The 27,431-nt window shown below is 48.3% G+C and overlaps 1 protein-coding gene and 2 long non-coding RNA genes across 10 annotated transcripts in view; 1 reads left to right on the top strand and 2 right to left on the bottom strand.

The window, feature by feature from the left end:
• TENM3 (teneurin transmembrane protein 3) overlaps positions 1-4,816 on the top strand; it is a 532,144-nt gene extending 527,328 nt beyond the window's left edge. The window contains exon 30 of one of the 3 annotated variants that reach the window (XM_055567454.1): positions 3,047-4,816. In XM_055567454.1, coding sequence (XP_055423429.1) covers positions 3,047-3,802 — 756 coding nt within the window. In that variant the 3' untranslated portion in view covers positions 3,803-4,816. The remainder of the gene's footprint in view (positions 1-3,046) is intronic. The other 2 variants (XM_055567455.1, XM_055567456.1) reach the window with 2 other exon arrangements.
• The window catches only part of LOC129643199 (uncharacterized), a 108,197-nt gene that overhangs the window by 24,176 nt on the left and 56,590 nt on the right, over positions 1-27,431 (bottom strand). The gene's annotated exons all lie outside the window — the stretch shown is intronic.
• Positions 124-26,560, bottom strand: LOC129643201 (uncharacterized). The gene is made up of 3 exons (XR_008710144.1): positions 26,503-26,560; positions 25,715-25,844; positions 124-1,108 (listed from the first exon to the last, which is right to left on the bottom strand). It is a non-coding gene; the product is annotated as an uncharacterized LOC129643201 (long non-coding RNA).

Genomic DNA, 27,431 nt, shown 5'->3' with positions numbered 1-27,431 from the left:
TACCAAAGGCCTTTTTTTTTTTTTGACTCAGGAAAGAAAGCACCACTTCTCTTGCATTTCTGTTCGGCAGACCAGGGGCCTGTGAAACAGGCTTCAGTCTGCTTTTAGTGATGCTAATAAAAACAGAAAGACATTATCAAACAGTAATAAAATATGAAAGCTCATTGTTGAGTGCAGGGTTTCTACAGAGAACCCCAAGAATGCACATTTATAAGATTTGGGACCTTAAGGCAAAGATACAATAAACAGGAGGGCAGGGAATTCATGTTACAAATTAGCAGCTCACAAACAATGCCACAAAGTTCCACTTCTTTAAAATGTTAGCCATGTTTTCAAGGGAAAAAGATTAAAAATAAAACGGCCTCTGGTAAAGCTCCACCTACCACCAGGTGTTTATGGAATTTTCCTGAAACTAACAGACCAGGAGGCCTGGAACCGTTCTGAGAAATAAAAGGAGAAAGAATGGAAAATTGTGAAATCAAAGCTGCCATTTCACAAAATGACACTTTTTAATTCCCACCATTCAGAGATCAGAAAGGAACGCAACAACAAAATATCAGAATTTCTAGCTTAAAGCAAAAATAATTAAAGATCAAGAAACTGGGTTACCCCATAATGATAAGAAGAGAGCACAGTGTTTCTTAGGAAGATTAATTTCCCCCCCCTTGAGCAATTTCCTATAATCTCAATGAACTCAAAAAGAAAAGGCAAGCCTGGCTAAAACACACACACACAATGCCAATACCTCTGCTTTCTGGTACATGTTTCATACTTAAAAGCAATTCCTTTCTCAGATGTCGCCTTCTCATTTAAAAGGCAAAACCCATTCAGTTTACAGGATCTGGGAGCCATTTTAACATTTCTAATTGCAAATATACCTGCACTAATCAAGTGCCATGAAGACATCCCTAAGTTTGCTAATGCCTTTGAGCACATAATAATTGCAGATGACTTTCCAACATGTCTGAAAACACTTAAGTCATACTGTACAAATGGACTTGCCAACTTTTTTCCTAGGCAGCCTTTTCCATACAGTTCCAGTTCTCTGTCATGAGAAGTGCACCATGAGGACAGCTTAGGGAATCACCAGCAAAGACATCAAGGATGCCTGGAGAACAGAAAAACAAATGTGTCTTTCACCGCTGCAAACGAAACACATGCTTCCAATTGGGGAAAATGCTGGCCAGACGAACATCTGGTAGTCTAAGAGATGCCTGAGTTAAGATGCTCCCAATTAAAAACCCTTGTGAATGCAGAAGGCCCACTGTCCCTCAGTCTGCGAAAAATAAATGTTTTCCTAAAGTGATAAACACTCGTTGACAGCTGTCCCCACTGTGCGCTCATCCTGGCCCATTTCAGTCTGTCAGTTTTACAGTCAAATTCAGCTGAAAGCTCTGTTCACCAGGATACAGTACAGAGTTTACCTAAATTAAAGCACACGCCTGTAAGTAAATTAAAGGCATGTGCTTTAAAGTGGGACTTTAGCTTAAAGTGGGACTGGGTGATCCAACTGGAGCACCCCCAGGCTTTCCAACCTTCCTCTGCATTTTGGCGCTTTCTCACCAGCCTCCCATGGAGAAAGCTGTTGGGATGGACCATCTGGTAAGCTGGTTCCCCAAATGGGGTGAGCCTGGGAAAAGGATATCTAGATACGGAAAGAGAAAAGGCAAAAACCTGAATATTTCGCCTACCTTCGTGTGTACGGACTAAGTCGCTTCAGTCTTGTAAGGCTGCTTTGTGACCTTTTGGACTATAGCCCACCAGGTTCCTCTGTCCATGGGATTCTCCAGGCAAGAACACTGGAGTGGGTTGCCATGCCCTCCTTCAGGGGATCTTCCTGGCACACGGATCTGAACCCAGTTCAGTTCAGTCGCTCAGTTGTGTCTGACTCTTTGCGACCCCATGAATTGCAGCACACCAGGCCTCCCTGTCCATCATCACCAACTCCCGGAGTTCACTCAAACTCACATCCATAGAGTCGGTGATGCCATCCAGCCATCTCATCCTCTGTCGTCCCCTTCCTCCTGCCCCCAATCCCTCCCAGCATCAGAGTCTTTTCCAATGAGTCCACTCTTCGCATGAGGTGGCCAAAGTACTGGAGTTTCAGCTTCAACATCATTCCTTCCAAAGAACACCCAGGACTGATCTCCGTCAGAATGGACTGGTTGGATCTCCTTGCAGTCCAAGGGACTCTCAAGAGTCTTCTCCAACACCACAGTTCAAAAGCATCAATTCTTCGATGCTCAGCTTTCTTCACAGCCCAACTCGCACATCCATACATGACTACTGGAAAAACCATAGCCTTGACTAGACGGACCTTTGTTGGCAAAGTAATGTCTCTGCTTTTGAATATGCTATCTAGGTTGGTCATAACTTTCCTTCCAAGGAGTAAGCGTCTTTTAATTGCATGGCTGCAATCACCATCTGCAGTGATTTTGGAGCCCAAAAAATAAAGTCTGACACTGAACCCAAGTCTCCTGCAAATCCTGCATTGCATGCGAATTCCTTACCACCGAGCCACCAGGGAAGCCCATTTCACCCACATTCAGTTCAGTTCAGTTGCTCAGTCATGTCCGACTCTTTGCGAACCCGTGAATCGCAGCAGGCCAGGCCTCCCTGTCCATCACCAACTCCCAGAGTTCACTCAGACTCACGTCCATCGAGTCAGTGATGCCATTCAGCCATCTCATCCTCTGTCATCCCCTTCTCCTCCTGCCCCCAATCCCTCCCAGCATCACCCACATTAGAAACTATAAAGCTCTTAACACATACAATACATGATGGAGTTACCTCTTTTTACCTTTCAAAACGTATTGGGATCAACTTGAGGGGAGCGGGGTCTTGAGTGCATTCCTCCCCCCAGGGTTTTTTAGCCTTTTCGTTTCTAAAGAAATTACTGAGGTTTTAATCAGCAATCCCCCGCCCCCGCCCCACTCCCCCGCATTTCATGCCCAGAACCAGAGCACCGCCCGGAAGCCTGGCTCCCTGGGGCCAGAAGAGCCCGACTGTTCTCTAACCCATCCTGCGGGTCTGTTTCTCTCTGCAGCCCATTTTTGGAGTCCAGCAGCAAGTGGCGAGGCAGGCCAAGGCCTTCCTGTCCCTGGGGAAGATGGCCGAGGTGCAGGTGAGCAGGCGCAAAGGCAGCGGCGCGCCGTCGTGGCTGTGGTTCGCCACGGTCAAGTCACTGATCGGCAAGGGCGTCATGCTGGCCGTGAGCCAGGGCCGCGTGCAGACCAATGTGCTGAACATCGCCAACGAGGACTGCATCAAGGTGGCGGCCGTGCTCAACAACGCCTTCTACCTGGAAAACCTGCACTTCACCATCGAGGGCAAGGACACGCACTACTTCATCAAGACCAGCACGCCGGAGAGCGACCTGGGCACTCTGCGGCTGACCAGCGGCCGCAAGGCGCTGGAGAATGGCATCAACGTGACCGTGTCGCAGTCCACCACTGTGGTCAACGGCAGGACTCGCAGGTTCGCCGACGTGGAGATGCAGTTCGGCGCGCTGGCGCTGCACGTGCGCTACGGCATGACCCTGGACGAGGAGAAGGCGCGCATCCTGGAGCAGGCGCGGCAGCGCGCGCTCGCCCGGGCCTGGGCGCGCGAGCAGCAGCGCGTGCGCGACGGCGAGGAGGGCGCGCGCCTCTGGACGGAGGGCGAGAAGCGGCAGCTGCTGAGCGCCGGCAAGGTGCAGGGCTACGACGGGTACTACGTACTCTCGGTGGAGCAGTACCCCGAGCTGGCCGACAGTGCCAACAACATCCAGTTCCTCCGCCAGAGCGAGATCGGCAAGAGGTAACCCCCGGGCCGGCGGCAGGGAGGCGCGCACCGCCGCCACCACCCCTGCGGGGACCCGAGCCGGTGGGGTGCCGCTTGCCCCTCCAGCCCCAGCACCCCCCCCTGCTCAGATCTGTCTGTAGCACAATCCTAGGGGGACTCTCCGGCACCGAAGAGCCTTCCGGGAGAACCAGACTGCTATTTTAAAAAATCCACACAAAAAAAAAAAAAAAAAAGAAAGAAAAGACTTCCTTCTGAATGACCTTAAAAGGTGATCGGCTTTAAAGAATATGTTTACATATGCATATCGCTGCACTCAGTTGGACTGAAAGTATTCCAAGGAAAAACGGATCATTAAAGAAAGCGGCCCAAACCTTTTGCTTCTGGGCCATCTTGTTCTCTGAGGCACTGTATCTGACGAAGGTAGAAAGGCATACAGTGTTTCCAGGTATTACCGTTGTCGACCTTTGCTTACAAGAAGTAGTCTCTCTGCATAGGATGTGATATATATCTGTTAATTTTAAAATGTGGGGCAAAGTTACTGTTTCTAGACAACCCAACTGCTTTCCCTGTGCTGGTTTGTAAAAGGACATTGGCACACGTGACTTCTGCTGCCAGGGCGGGGATTTCTAAGGAATTTTACAATGCTCATGTGGTTTGCCTTGGGGGGAAGAAAACTGGCAAATAGAATCCTTGTCACTGATAAGCAAAGGAAACCCTGATTTTTTTTTGTAAATTATGTGAGACAAGTTGTTTATGGATTTTTATATGAATTACAATTTACTGTACATCAGATATTAGTCTCAGAGGAGTTAATTTATGTAAAGTGTTTAAAAAGTTTATACTTAAAAAATAAAACGATAAAAACATGTGAACTGTGTGATTTTTTTAAAAGGATTGCACCTTTTGCTATCTGTTATAGCTGTACAGTATAAATTATTATATTGTAGAGATATAACGACTTATGCCTATAATGTCCAGAAGTGTTAATATTTTTGTATTAGGTTGAAAAACAAAACAAAACAAACAAAAAAAAAACGTGCAACTTTCTATCACTAGATGGATAGACTGTGCGATCCTCCATGGGTGGCTAATCAGAGAGAGACCTCCTTTCTCTTCCTTCTCTTTTTCATCAGGCCAGTGTCCTCAACCATTGTCAGCTAAGAGGCACGGTAGAAAACTAAGGCTGGTGGAATGTAACGGAAGCCACGAAACACAAACCCCAAAATACATAAAACAGCGCAGGAGGCATTGTCCCTCTCTCCGCTCCTAAAAAAGTCTATGGGGGAGTTGTTGATACCGTTAATCCCAGGGTTTTACTGTTACCTTCCTTGAAGCCTCTTTTCATGACGGAGGCGCAAGACCCCCATCAGATGCTTTGTGAGCGGGAAAGGAGCTAATGTAGTTAGTCATCACCTTAAACATGTCTTAAGATCTCGGCAAGCTAGCAGAAACCGAGCAGCGGTGAGACACCCAGACAGGGAAGGTCAGGTTCACTCAGCTAGTCTCGAGTTTGGACCCTCAGGTCACAAAGAGGGACATAAAGGGGAGATCAAAAGCTCCCGTAAGCCCAAACGACCCAGCCAGCTCGGAGCTGGTTTGAATGGCAGCCTCTGCTGTGTCTCGGGGAAGCTGGGGGTGGCGGATCCGCTGGAAGTGAACTGAGAGCCGTGCCCTCCTGCCGCCCGCGTGCCGGCGCGCCACGCATCTGCGCTTCCTTGCGGCTCAGCCACTCTGGCACGTCTCTTTCGTGAGCACTAAATTCAGCCACAAAAATATTTTTAGAAAACCTTTCTCAGTTCATTGAGCTATAGTATACACTGTTTTCCTCTATGTATAATGGTGATAAAACATAGCAAGTGAACATGTCGTAAATATAAAGGTTCAAGTGATGTATTGAAAATTAATTTTCTAACTGCTTTGTATGTATCACATACTCTAAATTGCACAGTAGGCGTGTTTATTAAACAGATGGGCTGGGAAAGTTTCAAAATAGCTACTGAATTTACAGTATCAGTGCTATTACTGTCTTTGTGTATTTGGTAGAGCATACCGAAGTAATTAATCTTCTAATGAATGCTGATATTTTATTAGAATGAAAGCACAGATTAGCAGTAATATTTTTTATCCTGGAAATCCTCTGGCGAGTATTATGAAGCCCCAGTTTAGACAACTCTTGAGATTTCAAACCACATAAACATGGCTCTGTTTTACATTTGATTTTCTAACTGTTAGGTGTTTGCAGTTCTGTTCCATGGCATTTCTGCAGGGCTGTATTTAGCATGCTGTAAGTACTTTTGGTTGAAATAGGCTGAGTCTACATTCTCAGAAATATTTCAGATGTATTGACCATGAAAAAAGCTTGTACCACATGACGGAAGTAAAATCATAACCTTCTCCTCCTCTTGACGTGGACTGGTCCTTCACACTGGCACCAGTAAATAACAGATTTGGAGTCTTCTGGTGCTTATTTTAGGTGAAGTCAAATCAACCCAATTAGTGTCTTGTTAGTGGGTATAATGAGCCTATTTCTTTCTAAAAAGACTTGTGATCTGGACATGCTTTTACAAGAAATAGTGACCTTGGGGAATATGTAAACAAAAGACCTTTTTCTAAGAGTTGGGAGGGTGGGAAGGGGGCTGTATAATGAAAAGAATTAGCTTACAAAAAAGAAATTGATATTCAAAGTATTTTAGGCAAAGCCAGTCAAAATGCTTTCATGATATTTTGAGATGTAAATTTTGTCTGATTTGTATTGTTCTTTTCATTTGCCTTCTTAACTTTATATGTGACCTGAATTTTCCATAACTTGATGACTATAGATTGCATCTAGGCATTCCAATAAAAGCCAACCCAATGTGTGTGTGTTTTATATATATTTTTTAAAAATATCTTGGGCCAGCCAGGATTCCTTTTGTGTTTTGGGGGTGGAAGATGCAAATAGATGCGGTTGTTGGGGTATTGATTCGTATGCAACCCAGTTGATCATACCTTTTCTTTTTTCTTTTCTAATTGTGGTGTCTGCTGGCCAGACAGCCTGTTCATCGTTGTGCCATTCACAGAAAACTCTTTCCATGGCCTACTTTAGAAAAAATGTTAAATGTACCTTTACAAAGCCAAACCTCATCACCGTGAAGAAGGAGGAAAAAGATGCTTCCCATTACTCCTTGAGAGCAGGCCCCGTTCCTGTGATCCTGGCAGTAAGTGCTTAATTAAAACACTTGATTAGAATAATCAGTTTGGGCCTGATAGTCTCCTAGCCTCCTGGAGCTGTCTAAATCTACATATAGACCGCCTGATTAGGGGATGCTTAGGTCAGCAGTTTCAGCCTGGCCGGCCAAGGCTTTGATTTTAGTCTGAAAAGGCAGGCTTCATCATCCTTGCTTTGTAGTGACAACCTCAACCTGATAACATGTTGATCCAGGAAGAATCAGGTCACTCCACTCAGCCAAAGGGTCTATTTCTTTTTTCTCCTCTTATTAGAGATTAACCCTCAAATGGGGGGTGGGGGGGTGCAGAAAAACACATGCGAATTGCTACTTTCATTTTCCACACCTCTTTTCCCCAGAGGTCATGTCTGAACGAATGCAAAGGAAAATGTAGGTGAAAATTGTTTCTTTGGAGCAGAATTGTCTGGGCACGGAATACGCAGCTGCGCCTCCTGTAAGATGCGCCTCCAGATGTTAACGTGCTGCACACGTGACATAATCACTGGATGTGGTTTTAAGTGACGGACCCGCACATAGTATGTATGATGCCTGCTCTAAACACCAGTCCCCAAGCACTTTAAAGATGATGGGAGGTTTCTGTCTTTGATGCCGTCCTAACCAAGCCCACCACCCTCTCTGTGGGCCACCGTTTCCTTCTCCTTCTGTCTTGGCCTGCTCCCAAATGAAGCTGCTTCTCTCACCCGCTGAGCAGGAAATCTGTTATGCGAGATGCTCTAGAAATGGAGGACTCCAAAAGAGGCAGCGGGAGGGCGCTGGTCTGCATCGCGCCCTGTCTGCAGCCAAAGCCACCTGGGCAGCACCCACAGCAGCAGGCTTGCCCGAGTTCAAAGGAGAAGGAGGTCCCCTTGGGCCAGAATCTGCCCCCCTGCCTGCCTGGGTTGCTATCTGCACTCCTGCGGAGTGGAGTCGGCCCACCCAGGGACAGCCTTGAAGGGCCACAGAGCTCTTCCCAGTCCTCTGGTACCCAGATTCCACCCCACTTTCCTTCCAAGAGGGGAGCTGACTCCAGCACCCTGTGAAATGCATCAAATTCTAGAAGTGGGAGCCGGAAGGCACTTAGAGACGTGTTAGCGAGTTGCCCAGGTTCACAGAAGTGGCTCAAACCAAGGTGAACAGAGATGCCCTGTCAGCTAGTACCCCCCACTGTAGCCCACAGACTCCCAGTAACGTGTGTGCTCAGTCGCTTCAGGTGTGTCCGACTCTTTGCAACCCTGTGGACCATAACCCTCCAGGCTCCTCTGCCCCCGGGATTCTCCAGGCAAGAATACTGGAGTGGGTTGCCACGCCCTCCTCCCAGGGATCTTCTCAACTCAGGGATCAAACCCGTGTCATGTCTCCTGCATCGGCAGGCGCATATTTACCACTGGCGCCACCTGGAAGCCCCCTCCCAGTAATACCACCCAGGAAATGCAAGGGACATGCCTTGCCACCACCAGTCCCTCGGGGCATGAGTCTTTCCAAAGCTGCCATAATTCAGAGTCCTGACAAGCATTTTTCAATATATAAAGATGCCCTAGACCCTCCGACAGGGCACATGTCTTGAGTTCCCCACCACCTGCCAATATTTCCAGCTCCTCAGCCTGCCTCACCTTCGATGAGAAAGTCTGCCATGCAATGTGTTAATGACTTCCTCACTTCTAAAAAGATTTATAAAAGAAAGACCATAGATTTGCATACACACACACGTTAAATATTTATCTAAGTTTTCCCTAAGTGATTTATAAATTCAGCTTTGGTCATCCTACCAAGGCAATGAAAAATTAAAAATTAGTTATAAGTCACTATTACCCACTTGAAGTACAGAGTTAAGCCAGAGTCCCAAAGACACGGTGATAAGCCATTCAAGTTTCCTGCCTTGTAATTTAAGCCACGTGATGAACATCCTCTCTCTCCAGAGTTCTCATTTGCTATTCACCACTTCTGCAAGCATGGTCTCTTGATGTCAGTTAATTACGAATCACTTTTAAGTAAAGTGAGTAAATCTTTTCATGTATGCACAGACTTAAAACTCCGTCATGGAGGAATAGAAGATTCTTAGAGTCTTGTATGTAGCAAATTTGCTATAAACGGATCGTAAGCCTAGAGTAACGTCATTATTCAGTTTAGAGTTAATGGGTTCCACAAAGCGAATTTAATAAATCCTTCTGGGACCTAAGCTAAGGAAAATTAAAAATTAGAAGCATAAATTGTGATTTCTGGGGCAAGGCGGTGGAGGAACATTTTAGCCTTCCTGCTCCTAAGGTGAATCGTGAGCTGAGCCCTAACCACAGCGTTCAGCCTGCACTGGGAAGGGAAATTGCCTTCTTTTTACACGTGTGCAGAGAATTCCTGAATTCCATCCACAATGGCTCTTTCTGTCCAGCCTAACTTGCTGCCTAGAACTGACAGGATTGACGAACCGTCCACAGGGTCACAGTGAATTCTGTAAAATTTTCACATGTTAACTTTATCAGTGAGCCGTGAGGGGAGCAGAAATACCCAAGGAGTTAAAATGACTCATTCTCTGATGTGACTGAAAGGCTGAAAATGGAACAGTGGCGAATATAAGGAACACACCAAAGGCTCTGGTGGACCTGGAGTTCTATCACAGAAGTGATTAATGACCACAGAGGTGAAAAAACAGTCCTACCCAAATTTTCCTCCACAGTGAATGTGAGGGAGATTTTAGAATAGCTGCTCCACAGAACACCAGGAAAACCGTCCCCGGGCCTCATCCATGATGCTCTTCCAGGGAAGGCAATATCTCTCTCTCTCTCCTCCTCCTCCCCTCCCCCTCCCCTTCTTTTTTCCTCTCCCCATCATTTCTCTGTCTCTCTCTTATTCACTGGATTTACCCTTTACCTCCTGGTAGAACCTGTCTAAGCTGCAACCACTTAGGCTATATCTAACGAGATATCTTTCTAACGCTTAGTAAGTGTTAGTCGCTCACTCATGTCCAACTGGGGGACTCCATGGACTGTAGCCCACCAGGCTCCTCTGTCCATGGGATTCTCCAGGCAAAATACTGAAGTGCGTTGCCATTCCCTTCTCCAGGGGGATCTTCCCAACCCAGGGGTTGAACCTGGGTCTCTCTCCTGCATTGAAGGCAGATTCTTTACCATCTGAGCCACACGGCTAAAGAAGGCTTAGAAGGAAAACCCATATGTCTCCCTTAGTAGACCTGATGGACTTTAAATAATAACCCAGGATATCACACAGGAAAGTAGAGTTCTTTGTCCCCAGCTTACTTACAAAAGGTTATAAACAAGCAGATTTTTAAATCTGCTCACTTCAGCTACGGCATGATTTCTAGTCTCGGCCCTACAGCAAAAAGAAAGAAAGAGCAGGAGGCCCGGGGTGGTGGGCGGGGGGGGCCGGGGGGGTATGCTCTGGGGACAAGCGTGGACACGCACCACTGCAGAACAGAGAGCAGAGGCGGAGATGACGCAAGAGGAGAGGCTGGTCCAGGTGGCCCAGCTCACAGGGATGTGGCACCCTTCCCTTGCCCTCTTGCCTTCCCTTCAAAACCAGGGCTCTGGTCCTGCAGGAATGGAAAGCCACCCCAACATATGGGCAAGGACCCTTCAGCAAGGACCCTTCCTCCTCCTCCTGAAACCCCAAGGAAGGACCAGGTTAGGGAGGACTTGGGGACCCCAGTGCTCTTCCCGGACCACCCTCCAGGTGATGGCTTCCTCCCAGGTACTTTCGGAGAAGGTTTCTAGCGCCCCCTAGTGATGGGCATCTCAGACGAGGACCGGGAGGGACGCCCGCGCGCGTCGCGGGGACCAAAAACCACCAGCCCGATCCCTCTCCAGGGTGAGGCCAGTTCCAATTAGCCTCTATTTTTCCATCTTTGCTGTACGCACGGAGTTTCACACATAAAACGATTACTTCTGCTTCACGCACCACCTCACTGAGGCCCGGTCCTCGCAAAAAATCGCTCCCGTACGATTTCCCTTCCCGTCAAGCAGAAACTTTGTCAAACAATGTTCCTCTCGCTTCGCAGATCAAAATAAGGTCCTTCCTCCCAGGAATTGTCCGCAGGCTGTTTGAGTTTTGCAGCCCCCCGAAAACAGTGGTTTCTGAACTATCACATCGTTTCCTTTTTACTTTTCATGTTCGAGCAGTCCTGTCGCTCTGAAGAATTTCCCAGAAGGACAGATGCTTTAAATGCAGAGTGGCGTTTTTATTTCCGAGGGAGCCAGGCTCTCATGGAATGACAGCCTGGAAGGGTGGCCTGAGCTGGGCCCACCCGGTGCTCTTGGACGCCCCCAGGGTGGACCATCCACCTCCCCCACCTGCCGGCCCCACAGTGAGCGCTGGGGGGGAGGACCCAGGGTTCAACCTTCTTGTCCCACATTGTCCCCCCCAGAGGAGCTGATGGATTCTGCTTTTACAGAGCAGGCTGGACTGGTGTCCTGGCTTCAGAAACAGTCCTCGGCTGGAGCCCATTGTCATTCCTGGAGGCCTGTGGGGACCCAATGCATAAGCAACACTTTCTTTTCCCTACCCCAGTGCTGGCAGAAATGAGAAAGACGATTAAAGCTGGCATGTGAAAACCACAGGATCACCTTAGATAAAGACCAAGACGGAGGATGTAGTTTCACGTGAAAAGCCAGACGGATGCGGAAACTAGGTAGAGAAAGAAGACCCGCACTCGGCTGCTGGTACTGACCCAGGGCGGCCCCCGCCATGAGGGTGGGGGGCAATGAGGCCCCGGTCTCCCCACTAGTGCCCACCAGGCATGAGATCCCACTCACACACATGCATACACTCACACAAACACTCACACACAGGAACCAAGCAGGCAGCCGCATGGCCCCCAGCCACAGGGCTTCACCCCTCTGGGCCTTTATCAAGCACCCCCTTCCTGCTCTGACACCCGTGGGGATTTTTGGTGGCTGCTTCAAAAACGAGTCCTAAAACCCAAGTCTTCACCTCGTCAGCAGACTGCCAGCCATCCAGATGAGACCAGTCTGTTTCATACATCTGCTCCCCAACCCCAAACCCTCACCACCCTGCAGGAGTGAACAGGTCAGAGCCAGAGCTCTGGACTCTGGGATGGCGGCCCCTCCCCAGTCCTCTGTGGCTTGTTAAGATGCTCTTAACAGCATCAGGATGCAGGCCTCGCCGCAACTCAGGCTCTTTCTGAAGCCTCGCCAGTCAGTGCTCTCGGTCTTCAGACTCAGCGAGGCCCTGGCTGGGGTGGGGGCAGATGGGGGCAGCAGAGCTGGGGGGAGCCCTGGAGCAGTAGACAAGAACCAGATAGTCCCAAGTTGCCTGACCTCCTGCTGTGTCTGTGCCTCAGTTTCTCCATCCTTAAAATGGGCCCAGCCTTCTGCCCCTGAGCAGATCCTTCTCAGGCTCCCCTGCCCAAAAGGGGTGTGTGTCTCTGTGTGTGTGTGTCTGTGTACACGCCTGTGTGACAGAGACGAAGCAAAAGTAAATTTTTTTTTTACTTTGGGTAAAAGCCTATGGGTTCCCTCGTGGCTCAGTCAGTAAAGAATCCACTGCAATGCAGGAGACCTGGGTTTAATCCTTGGGTTGGGAAGATCCCCTGGAGGAGGGCACGGCAACCCACTCCAGTATTCTTGCCTAGAGAATCCCCAAGGACAGAGGAGCCTGGTGGACTGCAGTCCATAACATCTCAAAGAGTTGGACACGACTGAGCAACCAAGCATAGCACGGTGATTTTAAGGTTATTACCCAGACATCTTTCAACTGGCTCAGACGGTAAAGAATCTGCCTGAAACGCAGGGGACCTGGGTTCAATCTCTGGGTTGGAAAGATCCCCTGCAGAAGGGCACAGCAACCCACTCCAGTGTTCCTGCCTAGGAAATCCCATGGACAGAGGAGCCTCGTGGGGTATACAGTCCATAGGATCCGCAAAGAGTCAGACACAACTGAGTGACTCACACTTTCACCCAGACACAACCTCCAACATCTCTCTGTCCAGGCTGCATTAGGAGGGACCTCCAAAGGGAAAGGGGGGGGGGCTCCCTTCCCAGAGGGGAGGGGGCTGCCACCTTTGCTGAGGTCCAACCCTTTACCTTCAGGAAGGAGCTGAGAATGAAGCCCCTTTCCACCCAGGCTCTCGTTCACCCTAAGGTGATGGAAATTAGTCAGTGTTAATATGTGTGATCACATACAGAAAAATACTGAATAATACGGAATACACATGGTTGGATGGCATCACCAGTTCAATGGACATCAACTTGGGCAAACTCTAGGAGATGGTTAGGGACAGGGAGGCCTGGCATGCTGCAGTCCTGGGATCACAAAGAGTCAGACACGACTTGACAACTGAACACTACCACCACCTTTGGAATACTGCCCACAGCCAGCGTCCCGGCGTGGCATTCTGGAAAGGGAACTCCGTTCAGGTGCCCTGCACTCTGGCCAGGTTGCCTGCCAGCTTGCTCTCTCCCTCGCCTTTGCCTTCGAATCCTGCACAGCCCCGCCAACTGGCCTCCTATCTGCTCCTGAGTCCCCCTGATTCACTCCACACACCCCACCCCAGTCCCCTCCCCATTATCTTCTCCCTTCCCAGGAGAGAAACTGCAGACAGCTTAAAATAGAACAAATCAAAGTGCAGAGATGGGTGCACAGCAGGAACCACGAGGGGCCCTCCTCCTCCCCACAAACATCCACCCCCAGGCAGGCAGCAGGCTCCCCTCTGAGCCTCCTCCTGTCTCTTCCAAGCCTCCCAGACTCTCACCCAGCTGGTGGAGAGGATGTTCAGACTGCAGGCTGCTGGCAGGGCTCAGGAAACCCTGAGGGGGGGAGCACGAGGGGCTTAGAGCTGCCCTGCCGGGCTTACTGGCCGCCCCCCTGACCGGCCCCACACACGGGTCAGAGCAGGCCCTCTGGGAGTCAAGGGCTGGGGGCTAGGAATGTCAGATAAGGGGCAGGACTCCCAGTTAAGACTGAACTTCAGTTTAGCAGTCAATCATTTGTCAATATGTTATGTCCCATTTAATATTAGGAACATATATTAAAAAGGTGTATTTGTTGCTGATCTGGGAGAAGGCGATGGCAACCCACTCCAGTGTTCTTGTCTGGAGAATCCCATGGACGGGGAAGCCTGGTAGGCTGCAGTCCATGGGGTCGCACAGAGTCGGACACGACTGAAGCGACTTGGCAGACAGCAGCAGTTGCTGATCTGAAATTCAAATTTAAGTGGGCATCCTGTTCGGTTTTGTTTGTGCTAAACCTGGCCACCTTGACCTACGGGAAAGTCTGATGGTGTTTATGCCTCAGCACAGGGCGGGGACATAGGCATGGGGCAGGGCGTGGGGTGGAGGGTGTATTGGATCCTAAGACTGCAGGAACATAGTATGGTGGACAGGGTGGCTGAAACAATGGGCATTTATCACATTCTGGAAGCTAGAAATCCAATTCAAGGTGTTGGCAGAGCCGTGCCCTCTGAAGGCCCCCGGGCAGGACCCCTGCTTCCTCCAGCTCCTGGGGGCTGCCAGCCACCTTGGGGTCCTTGGGGGCCCTTGTCCCTCCTCTGCCTCAGCGTCACACTGAGTTTACCCTGCGGGTCTCTGGCCTCTCTCTCCTCTGCTTATAAGAACACCAGTCATCGGAGGGCCAGCCCCTCCCAACTCTAGTACAGTCTCATCTTAATCCAATCATTTCTGCAAAGAACTCTATTTGCCAAATAAGGTCCCACTCTGAAGCCCTGGTGGAAATGACTTCGGGGACACCACTCTGCTTTCAGCCACACCCACGGTGCTGAAACTCTGAAAACTCTCAGATCCCAACCACCTGGGACACTGACCGGAAACGTCCATGCTCACTGAGCCCACAACAGGGGCTACCTCGAGCCAAAGCTGCCTACCCTCTCTTCCTGCAAAGAACCAATCAGAAAGGGTGCCCAACCAGACCCCAGAAACAGGCCGAAAGCGACCCTGTCAGCTGCCAGGAAACCCGGAGTTGGGGATTCTGTGCTGGGCCCCAGGTGGAGCTGCGAGCCGGATCCTGGGAAAGGCTGAGACCCGCAGAGGAGGCGGGACCACCTTGGGGGGTGGAAGATCCCCCCCTGGCTGGGAAAGGTGTGCGTCCTGAGAGCCCGGGGCCGGGCTCAGAGCAGACGCCCCTCCTGCCAGGAAGAAGGGGTCCAGCCCCATGGAGCTGCCAGGAGCCTCCCAGAATCTCCCCAGGAGGGGAGGGAACCCAAGGGAGAGCCCTCCTCACACTCCGGGTGCCCAGCCCTCCACGAGGGCCGCTCTGGCCCTGGGGTTCCGGCCTGGACCGCGCAGTGGAAATCCACAGTCTGCAGAGCTGACAGACGCTTCACTCGTTATGTGGAGACTTTCTGCATGAAGGCCTCACTTCAGACACCTAATACTGAAGGAGGCCATTGTCTGGGTGGCCAGGATAAACCGTGACGGAGTGCAGAGTGGTCTCTGACTTGTTGCATTAAAACTACCCCCCCCCCCGACACACACACACATATATACACACACATACAACATACCTTGCCCACCAGAGCAAGAAGATCCAGGTTTTCCCACAGCCAGTCCCTCCGATCAGGAAGCTTCACAAGCATCTGATCCTCATCCATCAGAGGGCAGGCAGAATGTAAACCACAATTACAGAAAACTAACCAAACTGATCACATGGACTACAGCCTTGTCTAACTCACTGAAACTATGAGCCATGCCATGTGGGGCCACCAAGACGGACGGGTCATGGTGGAGAGTTCTGACAGAACATGGTCCATTGGAAAAGAGAAAGGCAAACCACTTCAGCGTTCTAGGCTTGAGAACCACATGAACAGCATGAAAAGGCAAAAAGTTACGACACTGAAAGATGAACCCCTCCAGGTCAGTAGGTGTCTGATATGCCACTGGAGAAGAACAGAGAAATAGCTCCAGAAGGAATGAAGAGGCTGAGCCAAAGCAGAAATGACACCCAGTTCTGGATGTGTCTGGTAGAGAAAGGAAAGTCCCGTGCAGTCAAGAACAATATTGCCATGACCAATGTGCTCTCTTGGCGACACTCTGTTAGGCTTGACCTCCTAACTGACACCAAAAAAAAAAGAAAAAGAAAAGAAAAGATGTCCTTTGCATCATAGGGGACTGGATGCAAAAGTAGGAAATCAAGAGATAACTTTAGTAACAGGCAAGTTTGGCCTTGGAGAACAAAATGAAGCAGGGCAAAGGCTAACAGAGTGTTGCCAAGAGAATGCACTGGTCGTAGCAAACACCCTCTTCCAACCACACAAGAGACGACTCTACACATAGACATCACCAGATGGTCAGTAGTGAAATCAGATTGATTATATTCTTTGCAGCTGAAGATGGAGAAGCTTTATACAGTCAGCAAAAACAAGACTTGGAGCTGACTGTGGCTAAGATCATAAACTCCTTATTGCAAAATTCAGACTTTAAATGGAAGTAAGCAGGGAAAACCACTAGGCCATTCTGGTATGAACTAAATCAAATCCCTTACAATTATACAGAGGAAGTGACAAATAGATTCAAGGGATAGAATCTTGATAGAATGCCAGAAGAACTATGGACGGAGGTTTGTAACACTGTACAGGAGGCAGTGATCAAAACCATCCCCAAGAAAATGAAAGGCAAAATGGTTGTCTCAGGAGACCTTACAAATAGCTGAGAAAAGAAGAGAAGTGAAAGGCTAAGGAGAAAAGGAAAGATATACCCATCTGAATGCAGAGTTCCAAAGAATAGCAGGGAGAGATAAGAGAGCCTTCTTATGTGAACAATGCAAAGAAATAGAGGAAAACAATAGAATGGGAAAGACTAGAGATCTCTTCAAGAAAGTTAGAGATACCAAGGGAACATTTCATGCAAAGATGGGCTCAATAAAGAACAAAATGGTATGGACCTAACAGAAGCAGAAGTTATTAAGAAGAGGTGGCAAGAATACACAGAACTATACAAATAAGGTCTTAATGACCTGGATAACCACAATGGTGTGATCATTCACCTAGAGCCAGACATCCTGGAATGTGAAGTCAAGTGGACCTTAGGAAGCCACACTACAAACAAAGCTAGTGGAGGTGATGGAATGCCAGTTAAGCTATTTCAAATCCTAAAAGACGATGCTGTTAAAGTGCTGAACTCAATAGGCCAGCAAATTTGGAAAACTCAGCAGTGGCCACAAACTGGAAAAGGTCAGTTTTCATTCCAGTCCCAACAAATGTTCAAACAACCACACAATTGCACTCATTTCACATAATAGCAAGGTAATGCTCAAAATCCTCCAAGCTAGGCTTCAATAGTATGCGAACCGAGAATGTCTGGATGTACAAACTGGAGTTAGAAAAGGCAGAGAAACCAGAGATCAAATTACCAACATCTGTTGGATCATAGAAAAAGCAAGGGAATTCCAGAAAAACATCTACTTCTGCTTCATTGACTACACTATAGCCTTTGACTGTGTGGATCAGAACAAACTGTGAAAAATTCTTCAAGATATGGGAATACCAGACCAGCTTACCTGCCTCCTGAGAAACTTGTATGCAGGTCAAGAAGCAACTTTTAGAACCAGACATGGAACAATAGACTGGTTCAAAATAAGGAAAGGAGTATATTCGTCACAGCTGTACATTGTCACCCTGCTTATTTAACTTATACACAGAGAATATCATGAGAAATGCTGGGCTGGAAGAAGCACAAGCTGGAATCAAAATTGCCGGGAGAAATATCAATAACCTCAGATATGCAGATGACACCACCCTTATGGCAGAAAGTGAAGAGGAACTAAAGAGCCTCTTGATGAAGGTGAAAGAGGAGAGTGAAAAAGCTGGCTTAAAACTCAACATTCAAAAAATGAAGATAATGGCATCCAGTCTCATCTTCATAGAAAATAAATGGAGAAACAATGGAAACAGTGACAGACTTTATTTTCTTGGGCTCCAAAATCACTGTGGACAGTGACTGCAGCCATGAAATTAAAAGACGCTTACTCCTTGGAAGAAAAGCTATGACCAACCTAGATAGCATGTTAAAAAGCAAGACATCACTATGCTGACAAAGGTCCATATACTCCAAGCTATGGTTTTTCCAGTGGTCATGTATGGATGTGAGAGTTGTACCATAAAGAGAGCTAAGCAGTGAAGAACTGATGCTTTTGAACTGCAGTGTTGGGGAGGACTCTTGAGAATCCCTTGGACTGCAAGGAGATCCAACCAGCCATCCTAAAGGAAATCAGTCGTGAATATTCATTGGAAGGACTGATGTTGAAGCTGAAACTCCAATACTTTGGCCACCTGATGTGAAGAGCTGACTCATTAGAAAAGACCCTGATGCTGGGAAAGATTGAAGACAGAAGGAGAAGGGACGACAGAGGATGAGATGGTTGTATGGCATCACCAACTCAATGGACTTGAGTTTGAGCATGCTCCGGGAGTTGGCGATGGACCGAGGGGCCTGGCGTGTTGCAGTCCATGGGTTCGCAAAGACTTGGACATGACTGGGCAACTCAACACAACACAACACATATACACATAGACCCCGGCAAAGGACAGAAGCAACTTTGGGGGTCTGCTAGAAAGAAATGGAAGTATTCTTGGGCTTCCCAGCTGGCTCAGTGGTAAAGAATTCACCTGCCAATGCAGGAAACACGCGTTTGATCCCTGGTCCGGGAAGATCCCACAAGCCACGGAGCAACTGAGCCCGTGTGCCACAACTATAGAGTCTATGCTCGAGAGCCCTGGAACCACACCTGCTGAGCCCACGGGCCATGTAGAACCTGTGCTCAGCAACAAGAGAAGCCACCAAGATGAGAAGCCCGCACACCATGACTAGAGAGTATTCTCCACTCTCTCCAACTAATGAAAAAGTCTGTGCAGCAATGAAGACCCAGCACAGACAAAAATAAATAAAATAATAGTTTACAAAAAGAAACGGAAGCACTCTTGAGACTCCCAAGTTCCCCATCCTCAGGCCAAGAGAAGCAATGTCACAAAGGGGGCTAGCATAGTCTGATGTCATGCTAAGTCACTTCAGTCGTGTCTGACTCTCTGCGACCCCGTGAACTCTGCCAGGACCCCACAGGCTCCTCTGTCCATGGGAATCTCCAGGCAAGAATACTGGAGTGGGTTTCCATTTCCTTCTCCAAGGGATCTTCCCAACCCAGGGATTGAACCTGAGTCTTTTATGTCTCCTGCATTGGCAGGCAGGTTCTTTACCACTAGCACCACCTGAGAAGCTATGGCATTGCCTGATGTCAAGGAGATGCCAAATCACAGGTGCCCAGAAAGAAGGCAAACAGGAGAGGGAGAGCGAGGGGGAGGGACGGCTCTGGGTCTGTCTCTCAGCGAGCCTCTGCACGGGTCCTCTCCGGGCGTCTAGGACAAGCCATGTGAGCAACATGTGACTGAAGGCTGTTTACAAAGCCTGAGATAGAGGAGAATTTATTGTTGTCATCAAATAAAGCCTTGCAGCCAACTTCACCTGACACATGTGTAATGATCGGCAGAATCATGACTGTGCAGTTGGCACTTAGGCCTAAGTGGTAATCAATTTGCCCAAATGACTGCAATTAGCTTGGCTTTTCCACGACACATGGAGCATTTCTGGGCTCTGCAGAAGGGCACTCAGTCCAGAAGATGTAGACCCACGAGGCCCTGACCTCCCCGCTCCTGAGCACAGGGTCCCCCGAAACTAACACGAAAAGCCACTAGCTCTCCTTTCTTGGCTTCCCTTTCGGGATGTCCCTGAACAGGAAGCGAGTAAGTGTCATTTAAGGGAAGGCCATCTGTGCACCAGCCAGAGCCAGTCCACTGTCCTCAGCGGGGCTGTTCAGGCAGATGGCCTGCCCAGCACCCAGGGCAGAGCCCAGAAAGGCTGCAGGCAGGCGCCATCCCTCCTTCCCTGGTGCCATGTGGTCATGGAGGAATACTGATGGGGCACAGCAGGAAATGTATGGTGGAAATTAGTTTACATCTGGACTTCTTAAAAACTTTATTTAAAAAAAAAAAAAAAAGATCTATTAGATCCAGAAGGAGAGTGTAACACCCTAGCAAAATTTCAAAGTCAAGTTTTTCTTGGTGTCTTCCTCCCCAACATCCAGACCTCCTCCAACTTTGCCCTTCTCCTTCTTCTGCCTCTCAGGAATTCAGAGCCTCTGTGTTGCCCTCTGCTTCCACTCCCCTCCCGAGCATCCACCTGCCTCCTGCACGGAGCCTATGACCCCTAATTACTTTTTCTTTCTCTCCCTTTTTAAAAAAAATTTGTCTATTATATATTTGGTTGCATTGGGTCTTAGCTGTGGCACACAAGACTTTCTGTTAAGGCGCAAGGGCTTCGTAGTTGCCTTTCAAGGGCTTTGTTCCCAGACCAGGGATTCAACCCACATTCCCTGCACTGAAGGCAGATTCTTAACCCCTGGACTACAGGGGAAGTCCCTCTCTCCCTTTCTTAAAACTCTCTTTCTCTTAAAGGTGATCCTGAGCCAGGACATATCCCAAAATTTGACTTTGCTTGTCCCATCACTTCATGGAAAATAGATGGGGAAACAGTGACAGACTTTATTTTGGGGGGCTCCAAAATCACTGCAGATGGCGACTGCAGCCTTGAAATTAAAAGACGCTTGCTCCTTGGAAGAAGAGCTATGACAAATCTAAGCAGCATATTAAAAAGCAGAGACATCACTTTGCCAACAAAGGTCCATTTAGTCAAAGCTATGCTTTTCCCAGTAGTCATGTATGGATGTGAGAGTTGGACTATAAAGAAAGCTGAGTGCCGAAGAATTGATGCTTTTGAACTGTGATGTTGGAGAAGAGTCTTGAGAGTCTCTTGGACTGCAAGGAAATCCAACCAGTCCATTCTAAAGGAAATCAGTCCTGAATATTCATTGGAAGGACTGATGCTGAAGCTCAAACTCCAATACTTTGGCCACCTGATGTGAAGAATTGGCTCATTAGAAAAGACCCTGATGCTGGGAAAGATTGAAGGCAGGAGGAGAAGGGGATGACAGAGGATGAGATGGTTGGATGGCATCACCAGCTTAATGGACCTAAGTCTGAGTAAGCTCTGGCAGTTGGTGATAGACAGGGAAGCCTGGCATGCTACAGTCCATGGGGTCGAAAAGAGTTGGACATGACTGAGCAACTGAATTGATACTGATGTTATACATCTCCATCTCTTCCTCTTCTTTCTTTTACTTATTTTCATCTTTTTCTTCATGTGAAAATAATGATCATTTTTGGGAAATAGAGTTGTGCCATCTTTAAAATTGGTCCTGGCATCCCAATTAGGGCATTTGCACCACTTACTCACTCTCTACCTCTGGACAGAATTACAAAACTAAACAGAGCCTGTCTGTGGCACTTCACTCCCTACAGAAGCTCCTCTGGTCTGTCCACTCATCACTTTTGCAATCCTCCACATGCCTGACACCTCCTCCTAACCTTCAGACAGGAGCCCTGGTATCAACTGCTTCCCTGTACAAGAGTCAAAGCCACAGCAGCTCCCGTGGAACAGTCATTCCAACAGAGGGAGCTGGTCACATAGGGAATGGAACGCTGAAAGAGAAAACAAACGGGGTGAGAGGGTACTTCCCAGGGCACTTGTGATAAAGCATCCGCCTGCCAATGCAGGAGACTTAAGAGAAGTGGGTTCTATCCCTGGATCAGGAAGATTCCCTGGAAGAGAGCATGGCAACCCACTCCAGAGTTCTTGCCTGGAGAATCCCATGGACAGAGGAGCCTGGGGGGCTACTGTCCATGGGGTCGCAGAGAGTCAGACACAACTGAAGCAACTTAGCAAGAAAGCACGGGACATCAACATACAAAAAATGATTACAACAGAAAACAGATACTACTCCCAGTGCAAGGAGGACAATGGGAAGGGCCGGGTGCATTCAAAGCTAGAACCTCCAAAGAGGGCCTTCCCCCACAATGCTGGGACACAGCCCTCCGAGCTGCCCTCTGATGCTGCAGGCTGGTACCTCCAAGAAAGCGCTATGAGGCTGGTTCTGGGCATGGAGGCAGAAGCCAGCAGCTGCCACCAGGCCAGGGGGGCTGCAATGACAGGAACAGTAGACAACCACGGAACAGGAAGTCCCTCTCTCAGCTCCGTCCCCTCTCCTGCTCCGACTTGACCCTGTGGGCTGAAACAACAGGAGTCAGCCTGCAGAGGAGAAATGGCCCTTGCCAAGTCCCAGCCCCAGCATCACAGAGCTGAGAGCAGGAAGCTGGGCTTCAGGGTGGCAGAGGTAAATGCCTGGAGCATTCACTGCGTTGACAACAGCTTCAAATTCTGATGTCTGGCATCATGCACCAGAGAACAGAGTACTTCCTGCCAAAGGCTTGCAAAACGCCCTCACCCAAAAAGATATATCATAGGAAACCCGCATTTCAAATCAAACCTGTAGACTGAGGTCACTGCAACATCCTGCGATCTCTAGTGTCCACTGTGAGCACCCTACTCATTCAAGTGTGAGAAACAGGTCAGAAGAGGCTTAGAAACCCCAGAGGAATCCCATCTCCAGAGAAGAGGCTTCCTCTGCGAGGCTGCTGTCCCTCCACATGCCTGCAAGATGAGTCCCTCAGTCGCTGCCAGCTGGGTCTGCAAGTGTCCAGGATCCGCAGGGCATCGCATCCACCACCACCACCCTCTCCTCCTGAAGCTCCTCTTCATTGTCATTCATTCTGTGGGAGGACAATGTGCCTACCCCCCCCACCCCTACACCCCCAGGACCGCGAGGCAGAAACTGGGCCAGCACTCCCCCTAGTGGCGGTTAACAGAACTCCTAAAATGACCTCCCTGGCGACAAGCTCACAGTCAATATGAAGTCCTCTGAGCTTATTTCTGGGACGCATGATGTATTAAAGCACTGTATTCTCCCTTCCTTGCTTAATGCTCATAACAGCCCTATAAGGGATGTATTCTTATAAGTTCCGATTTACAGGTGAGGATACATAGTCTGGGTACACACCAAGGTCTTAGTCGGCAAAAACAAGACTGGGAGCTGACTGTGTCTCAGATCACGAACTCCTTATTGCAAAATTCAGACTTCGATGGAAGAAAGTAGGGATTTGGGCCATTCAGGTATGACCTAAATCAAATCCCTTCTGACAAAACAGTGGAAGTAACAAATAGATTCAAGGGAGCAGATCCGATAGAGTGCCAGAAGAGCTATGGATGGAGGTTCGTAACATTGGACAGGAGGCAGTGATCAAGACCATCCCCAAGAACCACAAAAGCAAAAATTAAAGAGAGTTGTCTGAGGAGGCCTTCCAAATAGCTGAGAAAAGAAGAGAAGTGCAAGGCAAAGGAAAAAAGGAAAGATACACCCATCTAAATGCAGAGTTCCAAAGAATAGCAGGGACAGATAAGAAAGCCTGCTTGAGTGAACAATGAAAAGAAATAAAGGAAAACAACAGAATGGGCAAGAATAGAGATCTCTTCAAGAAAATCAGAGATACCAAGGGAACATTTCATGCAAAGATGGGCTCAATAAAGGACAGAAACGGTATGGATCTAACAGAAGCAGAGGATATTAAGAAGAGGTGGCAGGAATACACAGAAGAACTGTACAGAAAACATCTTAATGACCTTGATAACCATGATAGTGTGCTTGTCTAGAAGCAGACATCCTGGAGTGTGAAGTCAAGTGGGCCCCAAGAACCATTACAACAAACAAACAAAGCTAGTGGAGGTGATGGAATTCCAGCTGAACTATTTCAAATTCTAAGAGGTGATACTGTTAAAGTGCTGCACTGAACATGCCAGCCAATTTGGAAAACTCAGCCGTGGCCACAGGACTGGAAAAGGTCAGTTTTCATTCCAATCCCAACAAAGAGCAATGGCAAAGAATGTTCAAACTACCACACAACTGTACTCATTGCACATGCTAAAAAGGTAATGCTCAAAATCTTTCAAGCTAGGCTTCAACAGTATGAACTGAGAACTTGCAGATGTACAAGCTGGATTTAGAAAAGGCAGAGGAGCCAGAAATCAAATTGCCAACATCCGTTGGATCATAGAAAAAGCAAGAGAATTCCAGAAAAACATCTACTTCTGCTTCATTGACTACACTAAAGCCTTTGACTGAGTGAATCACAACAAACTGTGGAAAATTCTTAGAGATAAGAATACGAGATGACCTTACTTGCCTTCTGAGAAACCTGTATGCAGGTCAAGAAGCAACTCTTAGATCCAGATATGGAACAACAGACTGGTTCCAAATTGGGAAAGGAGTACATCAAGGCTGTATATTGTCACCCTGCTTATTTAACTTATAATCAAAGTACATCTTGCAAAATGCTGGGCTGGGTGAAGCTCAATCTGGAATCAAGATTGCCGGGAGAAATTCATAACCTCAGATATGCAGATGACACCACCTTTATGGCAGAAAGAGAAGAGGAACTAAAGAGCCTCTTGATGAAGGTGAAGGAGAAGCTGGCTTAAAACTTAACATTCAAAAAACTAAGATCATGGCATCCGGTCCCATCACTTCATGCAAATAGATGAAAGAAATGTGAAAACAATGATAAATAATTTGGGGGGGGGGGCGCAAAATCACTGAGAATGGTGACTGCAGCCATGAGAGCTATGACAAACCTAGACAGTATATTAAAAAGCCCAGACATCACTTTGCTGACCAAGTCAAAGCTATGGTTTTTCCAGTAGTCATATACAGATGTGAGAGTTGGATCATAAAGAAGATTGAGCACTGAAGAATTGATGCTTTCAAACTTTGGTGCTAGAGAAGACTCTTGAGAGTCCCTTGGACAGTAGGGAGATCAAACCAGTCAATCCTGCTGCTGCTGCTAAGTTGCTGCAGTCATGTCCGACTCTGAGCGACCCCATGGACAGCAGCCCACCAGGTTCCTCTGTCCACAGGATTCTCCAGGCAAGAATACTGGAGTGGGTTGCCTTTTCCTTCTCTGCCAGTCAATCCTAAAGGAAATCAACTCTGTATATTCATTAGAAGGGCTGATGCTGACACTCCAATACTTTGCCCACCTAATGGGAAGAGCCGACTCACTGGAAAAGACCCTTGTGCTTGGAAAGATTGAGGGCGGGAGGAGAAGGGGGTGACAGAGGATGAGATGGCTGGATGGCATCACCAGTTCAATGGACATGAGTTTGAGTAGTCTCTGGGAGATGGTGAAGGACATTGAAGCCTGGCATGCTTCAGTTCATGCGGTTGCAGAGTCAGACATGCCTGAGGAACTGAACAACAAGAAAAACACCAAGGACACCCAGATTTTCTGACTTGGGGGAAATAACATGCTCATGGCCCAGGGTTCTGTGCTAGACAATGACTTTAGAGCCACACCTGCAGCTCTCAAAGCACCTGAATCCTTCAGGGTTGATGGCAAAGAAGAGGCACTACTGCACACTCAGCCTGGCCGGGCTCTCCTGCTCCAAGTGCCAGATCTGAGTTCCAAAGCTGTGGGTTTTTAAATCCTTAGCCCCTGACATGAAAGAGAACTTCATTTTCCTCCTTACAAATCTGTTAGCTCAGCTCAGACCCCCAAATTGCCCCGCCCTCTTTCTCCAAAGCCAAATTCTCAGAATGTTCAATCTCAAAAGTTCTCTCATTGGAGAGATGTAAACCCATGTGTAAAAGAGCCTCCCTTTTCAGAGTCAGATATCTGTTCTTTTAGAACAGTTTGTTCATTGACATAAGAAGCAAATAAAATGAAGGAAGGAGGAGGGAAGAGAAGGGAATGTGAAGGGAGAAAGAGAGGTGAGATTTCTGATCATCTTCTGTTTCCTTGTCTGACTTACCTGGTTTACCAGGAAAGAGAAACACAGAATGTCTCCCCTGTGCCTGCAATCAGAAACCGGTACTCTTGGTCCAAGGTTCAAGGAGACCTCCTCTGAAGACAGGGCCAGCTGATGGGATTCCAGCTGCATTCTACTGCAAGAGACCTCCTTAGATGCAGAGATCCCCTCTCCTCATCCCAGTGAGGTACCTGCTTGGATGCCCCAGTGACAAGGAACTCGCCACCCCATGAGGTCTCTTAGTCCACTGCTGGGCAGTTCCACTGGATAGGAACAACTGGCTTGTATTGGCCCCCCAAATATTTGTAACTCCTATTTTTATTAAAATTTGTTTTATTTATTTACGTTTTGGGGGCACACCATGCACCATGTGGGATCTTAGTTCCCTAACCAGAGATTAAATCCAGGCCCCCTGCCCTGGAAGCTCAGTGTCCCGACCAGTAGACCACCAGGGAAGTCCCAATACTTGTGATGTCTAACCTCTGGTCCTCACTCGGCTTCCTGGGTCCTTGAGGAATTAAGTCTAAACGCTCCCCCTCCTTCCATAAGTGGCTGGGTTATCCTGGCTGCCCACTACCCCCTGCACTGCCCACCAACTTCATCAAGTTTCTGCCCTTCTCCTGTTCCTCATCCAGCTACTCTGCAGGGTCCCTTGCCCTCTAAAAAAGGTCACAAATCTTTGTTAAACTTGGGCCTGGCACTTCAGTGTGGTTACATCTGCTTGGCACTGAAGACCATGCTCAGAGTGTGTTCTAAGATGCCCCATCCAGCAGGGAGTGAGAGAGTCCCACCTGAGACCCAGGTGTTGAAGCCTGATAGGGAAAGACCAGGCCATTTCCTCAATCAGCTGCCAAGAAGCCTTTAAAAAAAAAAAAGGGAAAAGAGGTTCTGGATGCTTGACTTGTTGACTTGTTCCTCTGATTAAAAACAAGAACAAGCTTTTTTTTTTTTTTTTTTTTCATTCTGTAAGGTCGCCACCAGGGGAATTCACCCCATCAAATCTGACTCAGACAATGACGACTGGAACCTAAGGCCGGCCTGGACCAAAGTGTGCCAGGCCCCTGCTTGGTTGGGTATCATCAGATGTACCCACCCTCTCCTTCTACCTTAATGACTCATAGCTCAAACTTGTCCACGGGATTGACACTGAAGCTCAGACACACCTATTCTTTAGCTTCGGTGCTCAAGCAGGTCCTGCGCCTCTTGCTGCATCACCGCCAGCATCCCTTGAGTTCAGGAGCGGAGGGAGCGCTAACAGCCCGGGTATCAAGGGATCGGGTCAGGAGAGAGGGAGAGACCCTGTCTCCGGGGACAGAAGACCTGGAAACTACTAGAACGGTGAGAAGATGAGTCCTCCGCCCCGCAGCTGAAGGACAGCCCACCCCTACCGACGCCCCGCGCCCCCCAGCCTCCTCCTCCCCACGAGCATCGCTCCCTGCGGCCGCAGAGACGGTGCTTCAGACCGTCCTGCGGGAATGGTGTTAATAACGGCGGTTGTGGGCCCTTCTTTTCCTCGGCACTTATTATCAGGGCTGCGCGAGCGCTTATTATTAATAATAATAATTTAGTGCCGACTTGACCGTTTTCGTGTAACAGTGAGTACCTGGATTCTAATTATCTGTCTTATTTTAATATTTATGGAATTAATCAAACTTTTTAATGGAAAACCCCACAATGAAATTACCGAGAGCATGCTTCAGTGAAGACAGATATAGCGCGC

The sequence above is a fragment of the Bubalus kerabau genome, chromosome 2, assembly GCF_029407905.1.
Source record: "Bubalus kerabau isolate K-KA32 ecotype Philippines breed swamp buffalo chromosome 2, PCC_UOA_SB_1v2, whole genome shotgun sequence".
NCBI classification, from domain to species: domain Eukaryota; kingdom Metazoa; phylum Chordata; class Mammalia; order Artiodactyla; family Bovidae; genus Bubalus; species Bubalus kerabau.
Note: the sequence above shows the minus strand (reverse complement) of the source record. Positions and strands in the feature narration are given on the sequence as shown.